Raw genomic sequence first — 16,791 nt, forward strand, 5'->3', positions numbered from 1 at the left:
ACCTAAAGCATTATAAACAACCACACCTGGCCAAATGCTTAAAAATAACATTTTAACTTTATATGGGACAGGTCTGAAAGCTAGTGATCCAGGCAAATATTGGTACACAGCATAGCATCTAGCAACAGGTAAACACTGGTTCAAACAAATTGAAGGAAAAAGCAGGAAAAAAAAAGACAAAAAATATTGATGGATACGACAACATGAGTTAAAGCTATTTCAATATTTTTTTTTTACTAGAGTGAAGAAGTTTTAGGGTTCTACTTTTATGATCATTGCTAGAGTATCTGTTCTAAATACTCTGAAATCATAATGCACACAACACTTAAGTCCACTATGAATCATCAGGAAAACTGTTGAATAAACTGCCTACAAAAAGGAGAATGTTTGCATGTTAAGGAATAAGACAACCACCTCACAGCGTTTGAAAACAGATTCCATCCTGAGGTGGAATGCTTGGGTCACACATATTCCTATTTGGACAATAAAGGGGGATTGGCAAAGCAAAGCTTCACACTCTAAAGAAAAGTCCCATTGCACAAACACAGAATTATAAATAAGTTAAAGGAAAAAAATACACACCTTAAGAAGAGAGTACTGACAGCTGGCAATAACAAGACAAAACTGGAAGACCCAGATATCTTTGAAGAAGCCTCCTGTGAGAAGTACAGAACCCAGAAAGGCAACCAGAATTGCAAGAGTAATAGCCAGCACGTTTTCCAGGATCTCCCTGTTCCTGAATTAGAGAACATAATAATCATTAAATTACAATTACCTGAAAGATAAAAATAAATACATCCTATAAAATTTTATGAGTTCCACTGTGAGCAAAATGGGAACACACACACCATATTTAGAAGAATATTTATACTAAATTGAACTCATATACGTATCTTACCTGTCAAACAGGGCCAGGAGCGTCAGCCTGTCAAAATTGATACCAACCCACAACTTAGGCAATATCCAGAGGCGGTAGTAGTGTTTCACTTTGTGGGCTGCCTGTTCTTGTGGCTGCATCTGATCCTGCAGGTCAGGGCTTAGGTCAATATCTTGCTGCTCTAGCAAGTCTGTGTCTATGGTAAGCAGCCTGTTTAATCGAATCTGAGGGAGAGAGAGCTACCAAAGATTCAGAAGAAGAGACAGAATTCATCAAATGCATCAATGTGTTACATAATCTAATAGTAAAATGATACCAGAAAAATGTTATTCCAAATTAAAAAAAATCTTTTTTTTTTTTAAATTTCAGACAATAACTAATAACAATGATCATTAAGCATATATAAACCATACACATCTGGCAGATAGTGATTATACTAACTGCAATCAACTTGCCCATACATAAATAATTCTTCAAATAAACAAATCAATGCTTCCTAAACACAATACATGTCTGTATACTACTATAAGATATAGGAGATATAGCAGTAAAAATAAAAAAATCTAATTGATAATCCATTTAACACAAAGTGTGTATTCACTACAGAAAAGCTTCTGGACAAAGGGCTTTTTTCTCACTATGGATGTACATTCTTCAAATTGCACATCTTGCCCAGCATATCACCATGCGCAGTGTTTGGCAGCTCATTAAATTAAAATAGGCACCCCAGTGTACAGAAGGGCAGTGCAGGTCATGCTTTAAAAACAGAAATGCATTGTAGTTTGGGGTGCCAGTAATAATGGCAGCTTAAAGCACCAATGCATTACAATGGAACGGTGGGACATTTCACATTAGTGGGGTAAAGTAGCAGAGCAATTTGAGAAGACAACTGTAATACTGCTTATTTGATGGCATATGCACAAGGAAAAGCTTATTTCCTATGGGTAAAAAACAAGAATATGCACAATACGAGGGGGTGCTGAGAAGTTCCTGGCTTTCCCCCCTTCCAGAGGAAATAGAAAAATGAGTGTGGGAGCATATGACAGCCTAATATCTTACTATGTAACTGTGCAAATATCAGGTCTTTGCGATTCCTAAAATTGTTTTTTCTTTTAGTGAGAAGCTGTGATGGCAGAGGCACAAGCACATTTTACACTGAGATGTCACAAACACTGGGGGAGAAGCGTCCTTCCTATAGCTCTGTCAAAACCTGGATATCTCATTTTAAGACTGGGCATTTCACCATTAAAGATGAGCCCGCCGTGGTCGTGTGTTATTTCATAACTCTGGCTCGCTTCGTTCTGGGCAAAGCCAGGAACTTCTCAGCACCCCTTCGTATTTTAGGGGTTTACTGGAAAGAAGTTTGGATTGTCCCTTGATCAACCACTTTTTTTAGTAACATTTTTTACTATAAGTGCTTTCAAAAGAAAGTGCTTTCAAATATAATCTCAGAACAAATAAAAATACTTTAAGTATTTGAAAGAACAATGCAAATGCAGGGAACTTTAGAAACCCAAAAAAACAGGGTCCCCTGATGAAACAAACCTGGAATGCCTCTACGAATGCTAAATATCACTGAACAGACCATCTTTACAATTTTAATCAAGTTACAATTCAAGTTGTGTTTTGCTCCAAGCATAAAACTTTGTAAGAAAAGTATGGAAAAATGTATAGCCTTACAAAGTGACTAAACCAATCAATGAAGACCAACAGAAGTAAATGTTTTACAGTTTTCACCACAGAATCAAACATTAAATAGTCAACATGGTTGATTTGTATAGCCTCAATGGTACAACTGTAAACACATGGCCTGCTGTTGTACCTCCGATCCTGAGCTGATAAACTGAATTCCATTTATCAAAGAATAAGCAGTAATGACATTTAGAAGGTAAAAGGATAAAAAAACAAAAATAATCTTACTAGATCATGTGGGTAGAATCTAACTGAGGTAGAACTTGAAACATGGGAATCTGTGTCACTGTAAATTAAAAGAAAAACATAAAATTACCAATATTCCCATCTCTACACAGTTTTCTTACAAATTGGCAATATTTGGATTACAGTATATAATACAGACCAGAGAACAGATAATCTATCTGGTGCTATGATATGATCATAAAAGTATAGTTTATTAAATTTGGTAAAGAACAAAAAAAAAAAAATTAGCACTTAAACACACACACAATATATAATATATAAAAAGATTTGGTGCTAGCAATATCTTCAATAGAGCTGGCTGCTTTCAATTTATTCTATTAATATTTTTTAGAAGGAACCTGGGCAACTATTAAAATGTAGTAAAATCTTAATTCTTGCTCCCGTTAGGCCGTCTATGATTGATGAAACCTAATATATTGTATGTTTAAATGCAAATGATCTTGCTTTTTCTCCGCTTTAACAAAATTTAAGAAATTATGCTTTCATGATTATTAAAATATTGGTAGACATGATTTGTTGGATTGTGCCTTAAAAAATGAAATGTATTTTGAATGAAGTATATGGATTATATCAGGAAAGCCTTCTCCACTAATAAATCCCATACACAGTGCAAGCAGCTGGTGAAGGTTGATACCGCAGTACAACCCCCAAAACCAATAAAATATACAGGTAGTCCCCTGGTTACATACAAGATATGGACTGTAGGTTTGTTCTTAAATTGAATTTGTATGCAAGTCGGAACAGCTACATTGTTTTAATCAATGCAATTAGGACATGCTTGTCTTAACATATTAGGCAGTGTGGTGTCAGTTACTGTAAAAAATCCTCACTGTGAACTAATCACAAGGGAAAAAAAAATATGGGGAATATGCAAAAAAAAAAAAAAAAAAAAAAAACAGCTGCAGAGTTTGTCTTGGTCAGTAGATATACAAGATGTTACAGATCAGCTCAGCTCTTAAGATCAACCACAATCTCAGCCGTGTTTAGCAAAAGATTTCTTCTGCAAGTCATGCAAACTGGCCCCCTCTAAGCCTCCGTCCAGCACACGACCTAGCAGGGAAGGTCCCGACATACGGACGACTTTTAGATATGAACGGAGCATTCATATCTAAAAGTCGTCCGTATGTCCGGAGTCCTTAATTCAGGGACTACCTGTACTGCATTTTAGAGATGCCCAGGACTGAACACATTAGGAGGAAGCTTGTTGTGATCTGTATTAAACAGTCTAATGCTCAATTTGAAAAAAAGGGCAAAAATAGGCAAATACACATATTATGATTGTTATTATTATTATTATTATTATTATATGCTCAGTATCTGAAGCTACCATTAGATGCTTTTAGATAAAGAGACCGTGGTGGAATCTCGTTTATTCTTTTAAAAATGATGTCCTTGTTCCCCGCTGGTACAATTACCCTATTTGCCCTGGTGACCACTGTCACTGGGACAGAAAATAGGAGAAAATCCAAAAGCTTGAGTTACCACTAGAACAGTGAAAAGAACTTTGTTTCTGGAATTTATCTATATCATGCCAAGTATTGTAAAAATAAAGTAAAATTGTCCAGTAATTTTCATAAATGCACTAACCAGAGGTTATTAGATGTTCTCCTTGCAGCAGGTTCAAAGTTCACTAATGACATGTCACAGCCACCAGTTTCATACAAAGATGGGGTAAATTTGCCTAGAGTCGAATAAGGAAAAGAAAAGAAAAACACAAAGCTGAATAATCTATTATACACTTCTAAACACCAATACAAAAATTAACAGTTCAAAATAAAAATATTTCAATTCAGTTCAAAATATTTTAAGATTATTTTAAAAAGAATTTGTTGCTTTAAATTACATGACTATCAATGAGCGGATTTAATCTACTAGGGTCTTGTTTAGATAATAGTATTGAAAAATACAGTGAAGAAACATACACAAATATTTACAAAATATACATATAAAAAAAACAAAAAAAGCAATTGTCTGATAACGGTAAAACCCATGCACAGCTTATTCAACACAACTCACTGAAAGGTGGCCAGCACACTCTTACCCTTTCACTAGTAAAATAGGGAGGTAGAATAAAGCCAAAGGGAAATATTAAAAATATATAAGAATTACCACCACTACTAAGCCATGAAAATCAAACATATACCTCAGAGTTTCTAGAGAATGGACTCGCTATCCTAAAATAACTATTGGTAATTTAGGGTTACACCAGTACACATACACACATATTTCACAGAGAATATGGCTTTCACAATCTTAAAGGAGTTTCAAATGTTCAAGGAAGGATTGGTTTTACACAAGTAACAATAATCTATAAAAGCCAAGTCTACTTAAAAAATTAATTTGAGGTCAATACACAAGTGCTCAATTATTCCTAGCCATGCTAGTTCAATATGTACCCTACCAAAATCCTGTTTAAACGGCCATTCTAATAAGACACCCTCATCCATGCTAATCATATTAATGCAGTGGAGATAAAAGCTCAAACTTCCAATACAACTAACACGGAGAGTTCATCTTAAATTTTTTTTTGGAGGGGGGGGGGGAATAGCTCAATTATCTGTTCATCAATCTCATTTTTGTCAGTAGACTTGGCCTTATTATAGGTAAAGACCTCTAAATTACAAATATGAATCATAAAATGAAAAAAGTGGAAAAGTGCAGTATTATTGGTGTTGACATTTCTTCACTGTAAAAAGCAATTCTAATACAAAGCCTAGCAATTTTAAAATTAGAACTATCAGTCAGATGATTATCTAGTAACTCATGGTGTTATTTGTACTTATGGCAATCCCCACAATACTGATAAAGTTTATCTTTTGGGTGGCTAGACTGGCTTTTTCAGGGGTCAGACTATACATAAAGAAAAAGCTGGCTGACAAAATATCAACTTGAACATATGAGCAAATCCAATAATATTAATAATAATAATAATTATTACGTGTTTATTTGGGTCTATTACAAGTCCTTCCCCTAGCACCAATATAAATAATTTACTAATGTTAGACATCAGAGGTAATAATCAAATAGTCTATATACTCATATATTCTCAGGCTACAAGATGATGCTCTATCCTCATGCAAAACATTTAAAAAAACTTGCCATCTGAGGGAGTTTGCAACACTTTACATGAGGACACAGCGTCATTTGCTGGTGGCCAACAATAATGCACAAAAGATCATTTAAGAGGAAGTGACCCATCATAACCATTTTAAACGTTGAAAATACTCTATTCTAGAAAAAGGAGGAAAACAAAGTCAATGTAGTTTTCCTGTGTTGTTCACGTAAACGTAGGTACCTCTGTTTATATTTGAGTATGTAAGGTACTTTGGCTATCACCTGGAATGTCTGTAATAATATTTAAGTACTTCTGGAATTTGCTGAGAGTTTAAAGAAGTATCATACACATACATTTTTTAAAAATTCCCTGGCCACATTGATACTACTAACATTGATAACATATTCCATTCTTTTATTTCACATTGACAGCTGGAAAACTGAAGCAGGATGTACCTGTGCAAGTGCAATATTGTTATTTCATACAGCATGATTGTTGAATTGCAATTGTAAGATAATAAAACTCACTTGTGCCTAAATTACTCATATGCCTTTTAAGATGCATGTATGTTTGGCAGACTACAAACGACTCACAATATACAATACAAAAAAAAATTTGATTTATATGGCACCAACATATAAGAAACCAATGCATAATTCTCACATATTCATAAGACTTTTCAGCAATGTTCAGCAAATCTAGACTCAATCTGGCACCTTACTGAAAATAGAACTAATCCATGTTGGTTGGCGTAATACTTTGCCACAGCATTTCTAGCAGACACTTACCTTTTTCTTAGCACCATGCAGCAATGACAGGTGCAGGATCCTGTGATCACTGCATACCACAAAGCTGCCACTTTCGCTGTCCTCCGGGTCCCCCATGATTCTTTTTGAACACTGGGTGGTCACTGATCATGTAACCCCTTTGCAAGGGTTACATTCTCTCCAACATCTAGAACTGGGCTCTACACTACATAGTAAATGCGCCACTCACCTTAAGCAAAAAACACTAAAGCCACCAGGAGCAGGGAGAAAAAAGGGTTTGGGCAAAAGAGCATATCAACACCAAAAACCTCTCCACCCGGTGTCTTTGTATTTTTGCTTTAGTTTTGCTTTAAACTCTTTGTAAAATCCCACCTATAAATGCCAGATAAACACGTATGTAGTAAGTTCAATGAAATAGTCAAATTACGTATAGCGTAACACAGTAATAATGATTTGCAAAACATTATGAAAAAAGGAATTAAAAAAAAAACCTAAAGGATCATAAAATATTAAAACTGTAATAATTAACTTGAATCACAAATGAGTAAAATGATAAAAGTGTATGTTAGCAGCAATGAAAACGTGTTCTGATGTTAGCACCACTGACCTGTCTGGAAAGGGAATCAAAACTAAATTAAGAAAAAAAATGGTCAGTTAAAATGTTGTTAGGTATTTCCACATTCACACAGGGAGGTCTGGAATGAAAAAAGTATAAGTGAACTTGCATTATTACCCAAAATGTGTTGCATTAAAACTTCCATGTCACCAAGGTTACATAAGGCCTGCATACCAAGTTCATCGTGCAAACTGCTATTGCCTACGGCAGATGCATTGTCATGTGAAGCCTCTAAGTGGACACTCCCATTTCTCACCAGCAAGGAGGCGCTAGCACTGAGCACAGCAGCCTGGGAAGGGGGGCGGGACTGGACTTTGACCTGGGTTGATGACTGCTGGCCTTGATGACCATCTTGAAGGCTACAACAAAAACAGTTATTGGGAAGAAATTAAAGATCCATGCGTAATATGCCTCAAGAAAAATAAGGTTTCTTTAAACATTAAATCATTTTAGGGCATTGGTCATTTTAAATATTGCATCAAAAATAGCAGCCAATGACGTACATTATAGATAATTGATAGAAAACACTAGTGTCACATTCTAATATCATACAACCAGAGCTCATGAGAAACACCATTGCAACTGTTGAAAAGAATCAACATTTGCAGTACAAACATACTATTTCAGGCCTTAAAAGGGTCAAATAACCCATATTGGTCTCCCCTTTAGGGACACTTAAAATAGAATGTTAAAAATAAACTGTGTTTTAGAACCATTCATGTAATAACCAATGTTGTCTTTTATATCTATTAAAGAGACTAACTAACTTGGAGAAAAAAAAAAAAACCTGCCCACTCCTGTCTCCCAACAATCTCTTTTGGTAGAGAGGCAGCCCACCACAACTGACTTTCCAGAATATCTGGCATTTTAGTTTTTCATGGGATACTGGAAGGTATTGTAAGTATAAATATTGGCAGATACATTTCATTACTCAAATCTGACACCCTAAATTTGAATGAGTGAGCAGGAGAAATAGCATTTTCTGTGTTGTCAATTCTTCTGGGAGAAGGGAAAATGCTTGAAGTCCATTACATGAACGGTTTTAAAAACAAGTTACACGTAAATTATAAATGACAAGATCAAGGATTAGGGTGCAAGTGGTTTTGACATCTGTAAAATAGCAACTTATTATTCTAAAAATAAGTCAAACACATTTCTAAAACCTTATAAACATTTGCCCTAAAGCAGTAAAAGAAAACCTACAATTGGGGGTTGCTGTATCAGAGATTTTATTCTTAAATACTACCTTATCTTCCATGAAAACATGTGTCAGAAATTTACAAGGTATGCAACCTCCATAGGTGTGCAGTGCAGAAAACTTATTTTCCTAATACACATACACACTCCAGGTCAGTGCATCAATGTCTGCAGTTTAAGGGAAAAAGAAGACTTATTTTATTATTTACAATGAAGGCTGATTAGATTTTCCAACAGATAATCACCACCCAAACCTATGGTACTTGTTTTGCTGGATCAGATGACAATGCCATACATCGTGAAATAAGCCAAGATTCCAGGGCAACTGATTTTGAGAAACAGCAAGTGAATCCCTGCTCGAATCAATCATTTAGACTCAGGTGATCCAAGCAAGAAAAACTGGAACATCTTGTGATTGGATTTGCATTCACATCTTACTATCTTCTTGGGTCTATGGTCTGCTATTAAATAACCAATAACACAACTTGCAAGCTCACATCTGGGAGAGCTAGCAAATAGTGTGGTACTTTTACAAGTTACATGAAAATTAAGTTACTGCAGCATCTCCGTCTGCACTGGCAATTGAGGTATATAACCAATGTAAACATTTTGCATGACATGAAAATATGTTCTCTAAGGGCAATGATTACAACAAACCATGGGAAAAATAACGCTTTAGTCTTTATTAATCTTAATGTTTCAAGAATGCATATTATTTTTCATTATATTAAGTGGCAGGCCAATACAGGTTAGGCTGCAGATGCTGTTAGAAATTAACTTTTTCAATTCATAACATCTATTTTCGATAATAATGAGTGACATGTAGGGGACAAAAGGTTTAAAGATGAACTCCAGACAGCCAAATACACTGCTGAAATACATATATAGATATGCTTTTACTCCACAAAGTAATTGCGATTCTGTCCAACTGGTCCTAAAATTAATACTTAGGGATTAGAAAGTGAAGAAGCAACACCAGACTAATGAGATAATTTGATAATTTCTCTGCTTACTTTGCTCCCTCCTGCCTGTGAAGCAGCAGCCTGATTTGCTGTTGGTGCCTGAACAACTCCCAGTTTTGCTGAACAGGGGATTACTGAAGGCTTATACCAAACCAAATTTTATATAGTTGGAGCAGCTGCATTGAAATTTAATGTTATTTTGATTGACTTTTTATATGTCTGGAGTTCAGCTTTAAAGCTTTACTTTAGGACACCAACCTCTTGAAAGATTCAACAGCTGCATAGCAGATCTATACAGATCACATGCTCAAAGTGTCATGCACAGACAGCCAACAGAAAAGAGAAGAGGGTTTAAATTGTTAGGACAAATAAGGATTAGGAGTGATAGGAGCAAGCTTGAGGGAAGGTTAGAAGCCCGTAGCATGCAATTCGGTGGAGCTTGAAATACCGTACCTGAGGGGTGATCCGATGAGTGAAGCTGGAGGAGTAGGGTTACTCCCTGCATTGTGCCTGCGCCGTACAGCCTGGCGCCTAAATGTGCTGCGTTCACGACGAAATGTTACTGTCTCCTCGCTGGTGTGTGCTGCTGCAGCAAGACAGATACTTTAGGTCATATTTTTTTAAAAAAAATATATATATATAGCAATAATGTGATTATCTCTGAATTAACATCCTAAAAATCCAAAGTCAGATGTGTGATTGTATGCTATATTTTACACAAATGTCCATGCACTAGTGTTCTAAAGAAAAACAATTATGCTGTGTACCAATTAAAACTCTGAATCAGCCGTGGGTGAAACAGCTGAACACTGCAATAAATATGAACAACAGTGTAAAAAGTTAAGTAACTCCCCCCAAAAAAAAAAAAACAAATTTGAAAGCTTTTGATTGGCTATATTATGTGATCTGTAGAAATCGCTGCTGCTCTCACAAGTATCAGAAGACACTGGTTGGAGGAACTGAAATTATACTCTTTAAAAACTTTTTTGGGTGTTCTCTTTAAGAGCAGCTCAGATTGTTGCAGTTTTACATAGTACTACTAGAGCAATCTACATTTAGTAAAGACAATTAGGATAAGCTACAAAAAAAAAAAAAAAAATTAATATCAAACTAGTTCTCCCAACCAAAGTGGCAAGTTTGAAAATTAAAAGTGTGGCGGAAATATAAAATCATACTTCAGTAAACTTTCCATTAAACCCAAGTATAAGTGTCAATGTTAAAGATGTATCATCCACCTTTATAAGAACTTTCAAGGGAACTTTGTCCCCTACCAAGAATCACTTGATCACTCTACTTTTTATAGGAGCTTAACCCAAACTACTCCGGATCGAAATTTTGAAATGCTGTTTACTGAGGAATGCTGTTTACTGACAAAGGTTTATGTATTTTTAACAATGCTCCACTTGAATTGCCAGGGTTTGGGACAAAATTACTTAACGATCATTGTGGGCATTGTGTATGCTCCCATTAAAGTGTGGTATAAACCTATACGGAATCCCAGGATCAACCCATACAATATGAAAGCATGTCCCTCGAAACCATCATTGTGCTATATTTCTACAGAATGCATGAAATGGGTAAAATACTGTTACTACTTATTGGGGGGGGGGGGGTTCAAATGAGTACAATGAGGCATGGGTTTAGTAGAAAGTGGTTTTTGGTTTTTCATTAACCAAAATGAGATTTCTTTAAAGAAAAATAAATATTTATTGGGTTGATCCAGCATAGAAGAAATAAAAAAAAACCTGAGCTGACTTCCTAAGTTATGCAATCAGAGTTTTACACTTAAAAACAAACTGCTTGCAGTATGATTCATTTTAAAAAAATGCCTTGATTTCTTGTGGTTTAGCCAGTGTACACTGAAGCCTGAAAACCCCAATAAAAAATGAACTCCAGAGCACCTGCAAAGAGACTAAAAGATGAGTGGAAGACGTATCGAGCTAGAACAAAAGCAATGTGCTCTGGTTTGTTTGACCCAAAACACCCCATATCAATAACTTCCATAGAACTGTTCATGCAACAAGATGCCTATTTATTGGTTAAAAGTAAATCTCCAGAAATATCTAAAGGTGAAGATGTAATCAGAAGGAACCTGCAAAAAAACAACAACTTATGCCAACTGTGCCCCAACGACCAACAGAGCATTGAGTAATCTGCACAGACAGGAAAAGCAGAATATCGTGCATGTTCGTAGCAAACCTAAGTAAATCACGTAACTGCATGAGATGGTGATGGGGACTAATCAGCAAGAAAACCATTTTCACCCCTCCATCTGAACCCAGTTTTTATTTAGTAACTAAGGGCTTAAACTTCAGGTTTAATTAAACCACCCTCTGTTAAATGATCATGGCCTTAGTGACCCCAAGAAAGTCCCTGGGTAAAATGACAGCAGGGCTAAGTAAGTTTTTTTGACATCAAAAAGTGGAAGACAAAAGATTTTTTTTTTTTTTTCAAGTTCTGATCTCAGACATTTTAAATACATAAAGGACAGCTTTTCATTCAAATAAACAGGAAGTCTGTTCTTCCTCAACATCCCCTGGGATATTACTACAAAATCTTGACCTGCCTTTGTGGCATTCAGGGATTCCCTAATGCGAGATCCATGGAAGTAGATTGTATAAAAGAAAAATACAAATGGAACGTAGACCATTACCAGTATTAAAAAAGACACTAAAGAACCCTATACCTGCTGGTGAATTTCAGAAGGGAAACATGCACACTACAACATACATGAATTAATCAGTGAAACACTGATTGTCTAATAAAAAAAATCTCCAATACAAAATTATAAATGTTAACATTTATAACACCTAACATAACATTACTATAGTATTGTATTGCTTCATACTTAGGAGATCAACCTAATGGGAAGAAAAAACTGTATTATGTTATTTTTCTATGTATATTGTTGCAGTCATTGCAGTCATCCAGGTGACCTAGGCCTGGAACCAAGAAAGCAACATTTTATCAGGAGCAGAAAACATCTGCTATCAAAATATAGTGGTTTGGCAATACAAATACATCTCACTGATTTAAAATCATTTTACATGGAAAATAAGACAGAAATGAACTCAAATTGGTATTATCAGCATTCCTAAAATACAGTATATAAGTATGAATACGGACACAAAAATCATCTGGTTCTTAACAGATCGTAAAATGAGCTAAATACAACTGCAGATAAACAAAACATGAGGCATTAAACAGTTTATTTACTGAGCAAAGTCCAAGATATTAAGAGGCTAAATAGTAATCTTGGCTGCTAATCAAACTTATGGATTGATCATCAGCAAGTGTGACCACCTCTAGAAAAAAAAAGTTTTGCAAGTTTGCTGGTTTGCAGATTTTAAAGTGTGTTAACACAATTTCAAGGATGGAAAACACTAGCAACACTCTTGGGTTGTGTACACGTCAGATGACTTGTGCCCAATACAAATGGTCGGGCTCGACTGAGAAGTGAATCAGACAAGTTTACAGATATTGCTTGACATTGTTTATGGATTTGTTCTGAGTCACACAGCAGGGTGCCACTCGCTCATTGTCCTCTCCAAACACCAGAACATGTGTATGCAGCCTTGCACTCCCAGCAATCTGGCACAGGTTATACAGTCATTTCCAAACAAGCTGAAGTGCATTTGAACAAACTCCAATATACTTTGGATAGACAAAACCAAAGTGGAGAAGCGTGTCCGGTGTCAAATCTAGCAAAAACAAAGACAATATCAGAATAAACCATCTTATCCTAAATGTTGAGCATGGCGCTGGAGGGGTGAATTAGGCTCGTTTTGCAGCTGTTAAATAGATCATGTACACCTGTGTATCAAAGCATTCTCATGTCAAATGTGGTCATCTGGGTGACATCTAAAACTGGACAATGATGCCAAATATAATAACAAATGTACGGCTATGAACGGAATGGCTAAAAAAGTAAAAAATAAAGATGTAGCAATTACACAAAGTCTACACCTTAAGTCCATTGAAATTTTGTGGAGGAAACCCTTTTTTTTTTTTTTTAGGGAAACCCTGCTATAATTTCTACTTCCACAGCTCAGAGTACGTTAGTGTGGTGATCAGTGGAAGAATGCCTCTTACATGTGATACGAATACCCCAAAAAGATAAACTAGAATACGTAATCTGACCTGAAAGGCACAAATTGCCTATTGTGCAAGGAACCCCTAGCAACCTCTGGAGGAACCCTGCCTGGATAAACACTGAAATAGGGTTTCATTTTTTTTTGGCCAGTGTACAAAAATAACATGTAAAGTATTACAAGGCACATTGTGGCTTTTATTTTTTATTTTTTGAGTGTTATAGTAGCAAACATTAAAATTTATGCAGTGTATATGTATACATTATTATATTTATATAATTTTCCCTTTGAGACAAAAACTAAAATGACCATAATTGGAACCAACTACATGTTTAGTACAGAATTTTTAGCCATGTCCAGTTTCTGAGCTGTCAACTTAGAAATGTATGGCTTTCAGCAATGTGACAAAGGAAACCTAATATATATTATCTAATCAAACCGTATTTATTTCTAAAGAGAATAGTAAGTTGAGCACAATAGAAAAAAAAACATGTCTTTAGGAGATTCTAATAAATTTTGTGGCTTTACAACATGTGTGGCTTCACATCTGTTACTCAATCATATACTCCAGTGCTGTGTCCCTGGCTTCTTCCTGGATCCAGAGCCCCCAGTTCTCTTGTAGCAAGAGGCATACTTTATTCAGTAATCTACCTGAAAAGGGAGGCTCCCTGAATGACTAGAGACAGTACTTTACCCTCTATAAAAGCCTAGGTCTCCCAAATACTTTGCTTTTCTAAGAATTTGATTTGACCCTTCAGGAAGTGTCCGATGATGTGCTCTTTGCTCCAACCCGTATGTCAGCACTGAGCCCTGTTATAAGGAGTGAGGTACCAATAAACAGGATATTGGATCTTGTATAGTTTACTGGATCACATTCCCTTTGATAGGTGTGTTTTGGAACCTTGCTTACTAATGCAGTCTTTGGCTGCATAAAGACCACCTAACTCAATATTTTACCCTTTAAGGTCTATTCAGACTGGACATTTGCATAAGTATTACCACACTGCCACGGCTGAAAAGAAAGAGGACTGCTAAAATCACATCACAAGATCTACATGGCAGGATTTAGATCCTAGAAATGTTGGTTGTAATCCTAAAAAGATGCCTAAAGTGCTACAGAAATGTACACAAAATTGTCATTTGTAAGAAAACCACATTTTAACAAGACATCGACTGAAAACATGCAACTAAAGAAGTTTGAAGGAAAAAAAAAAAAAATCAGGCTTTATGTTGGTGCCATATAAAAACTTGTTTTCAAAACCATATTTGTTTCATATTTTATGTTTTATCACCTTTAAATTTTTTCCTGTACTAATATCAATCCATACTGATAAAAGAACGAATTGCAGATCCAATGTAATTACTGCTTTAAAAGGCGTTCATAAAATATAAAATGTCAAAAAAACGTACATGGCATACACAATTTCTATACATTATTCCTAAAAAAAAAAAAAAAAAGACCTATTAATTTCCAAATGAATCCAGTGTAAGCTTCCAAAACCAGACATGTCAAGGGTTTGATAGGGCTGAGGAGATGCAGACACTATACCTTTCCTCATTAGTGCATAAAAAGTATACCAGCTGATAAAAAACAATATTCATTTTGCAAAGGATGTTGTAGAACAGAGAAAGGGATGTAATATTCCTAAATCTACATTGATCAGTGATAGGGGATTGCCTTTTCACAACAAAAGTGGCGCTATATTTTAATTCACTGACCAGAAACACATGGATCGGGTGGGCTGGTTTTACTTCTTCTGAGTTGGTGTTTATAAAACTATCGAAACCAGACACAGGTAGAAGGAGGTCAGCAAAAGCAGACAATTTTAAATAATTTTAAGCACCTTTTAGCTGGGCACACCACCACTTTTAGCTGGGCACACCACCCGCACTTTTCAGTAACCATCCAGCTGTTTTTACTGAAACCTGGGGTCACAATATAGAGTTACCAGCCTGCTACACCTTCTACCCAACCAGCATTAAAACATTTCTGGGGCGTACACTGTATCCTTTTAATTGTAATGCCAAAACTCTTGTACATTTCATGAAATTGAAAATACCAGCATCCATTTTACTGATTTGCTTGCAGTTTTTTTGTAATATTTAAAGTGTCAGTACAGTCAAAAATCCAATACTAAGCAGCTGATTTACTTCAAATATCAAAAGCTCTCAGGTCCCTGGGCCCACATTAACCCAACTGATGTTATATTCTGAACAAAGTATGAGACAGTGCATAAAAAAGTCACTTTAACAAACTAGCTAAGCTGGAAAAAATCACCGACTGTCTCCACCAGTCTTTGTGTCGCCGTAACTCAAATATCAGTTTTGCTGTGAAAAAATATATAAATGGCATTGAAATTATCATGCATTGGATGCTTTTACCTAATGCAGAATGCATCAGAAGTACACATACATTTTCTGGTGTGGCAGAATACATGATGATCGTGCAACCAGCCAGAATCTGCTAGAAAGCAACATTGCCTGAACTGCAGTCTATTTTATGCCATTTCACAAGCGTTTTATCACCCATAATGACAACTGACTGATCATCAAACAGAAACCTACAGCATTAGGTTTTCCAACAAAATAGAAATTACTAACAACAATAGAATCTATCCCATCAAGAGGACCTAAAACTAAAAATACAAAATGTCATAAGGAGGTAGATGTTCTTGGCAGAAGAAACATGCAAAATCTCCTTTGCCAAAAAAATTTTGCCCCTCATACTGGTGGTTTTTGTCTTGCTTACACCGCACAGTGGATGCACCATGGAGTGTGGAGTCTGGCTCTATTCCCAGCTCCACCGAAATTAGACCTAGATACAGGGGACAATGCAATTTCTGCATTATAGTTTGTATAAGTGGCTGCCCAATAGTCAACCAGGATCATGGTGTACCTGAAGGGTCAGCAGAGAAGATGGTTTCCTCAGGGTTGCAAAATGAACAGAATCATGGACCTATTTAATGCTGCAGGGTGTTTAGAAAAAGGTAGGTATGCATCATTAACCTGTAAGATCGCTAAGGTTACCTCCTAGCTAAAGAGTACAAGTAAAATGCATCAGTTACACTTCCATACATCATCTTATTACTTGTTCAAGAATATGCATTGCCACTACGCAAACATTTCAAATGACTGATTTGCTTTTTTTTTCTCCCCAAATTTACTTTCAAATCACCAAAGCTCACAAAGGAACAGTTCACAAAAAAAATAAAAGAAAGAAAGGTTTTAGCTCTTTCAATGTATAGCAAGTAATTTAGACTTACCAGTTAGTCTTCACATAAAACTATG

The 16,791-nt window shown here is 35.8% G+C and overlaps 1 protein-coding gene across 4 annotated transcripts in view; it reads right to left on the minus strand.

The window, feature by feature from the left end:
- Positions 1–16,791, minus strand: part of PCNX1 (pecanex 1) — a gene marked incomplete in the record, with an annotated part of 64,588 nt that overhangs the window by 21,233 nt on the left and 26,564 nt on the right. The window contains 6 exon segments of one of the 4 annotated variants that reach the window (XM_072428521.1): positions 583–736; positions 899–1,116; positions 2,798–2,855; positions 4,403–4,496; positions 7,371–7,612; positions 9,866–9,995. In XM_072428521.1, coding sequence (XP_072284622.1) covers positions 583–736; positions 899–1,116; positions 2,798–2,855; positions 4,403–4,496; positions 7,371–7,612; positions 9,866–9,995 — 896 coding nt within the window. 4 annotated transcript variants of the gene reach the window in all.

Source organism: Pyxicephalus adspersus, chromosome 12, assembly GCF_032062135.1.
Source record: "Pyxicephalus adspersus chromosome 12, UCB_Pads_2.0, whole genome shotgun sequence".
Lineage (NCBI taxonomy): Eukaryota > Metazoa > Chordata > Amphibia > Anura > Pyxicephalidae > Pyxicephalus > Pyxicephalus adspersus.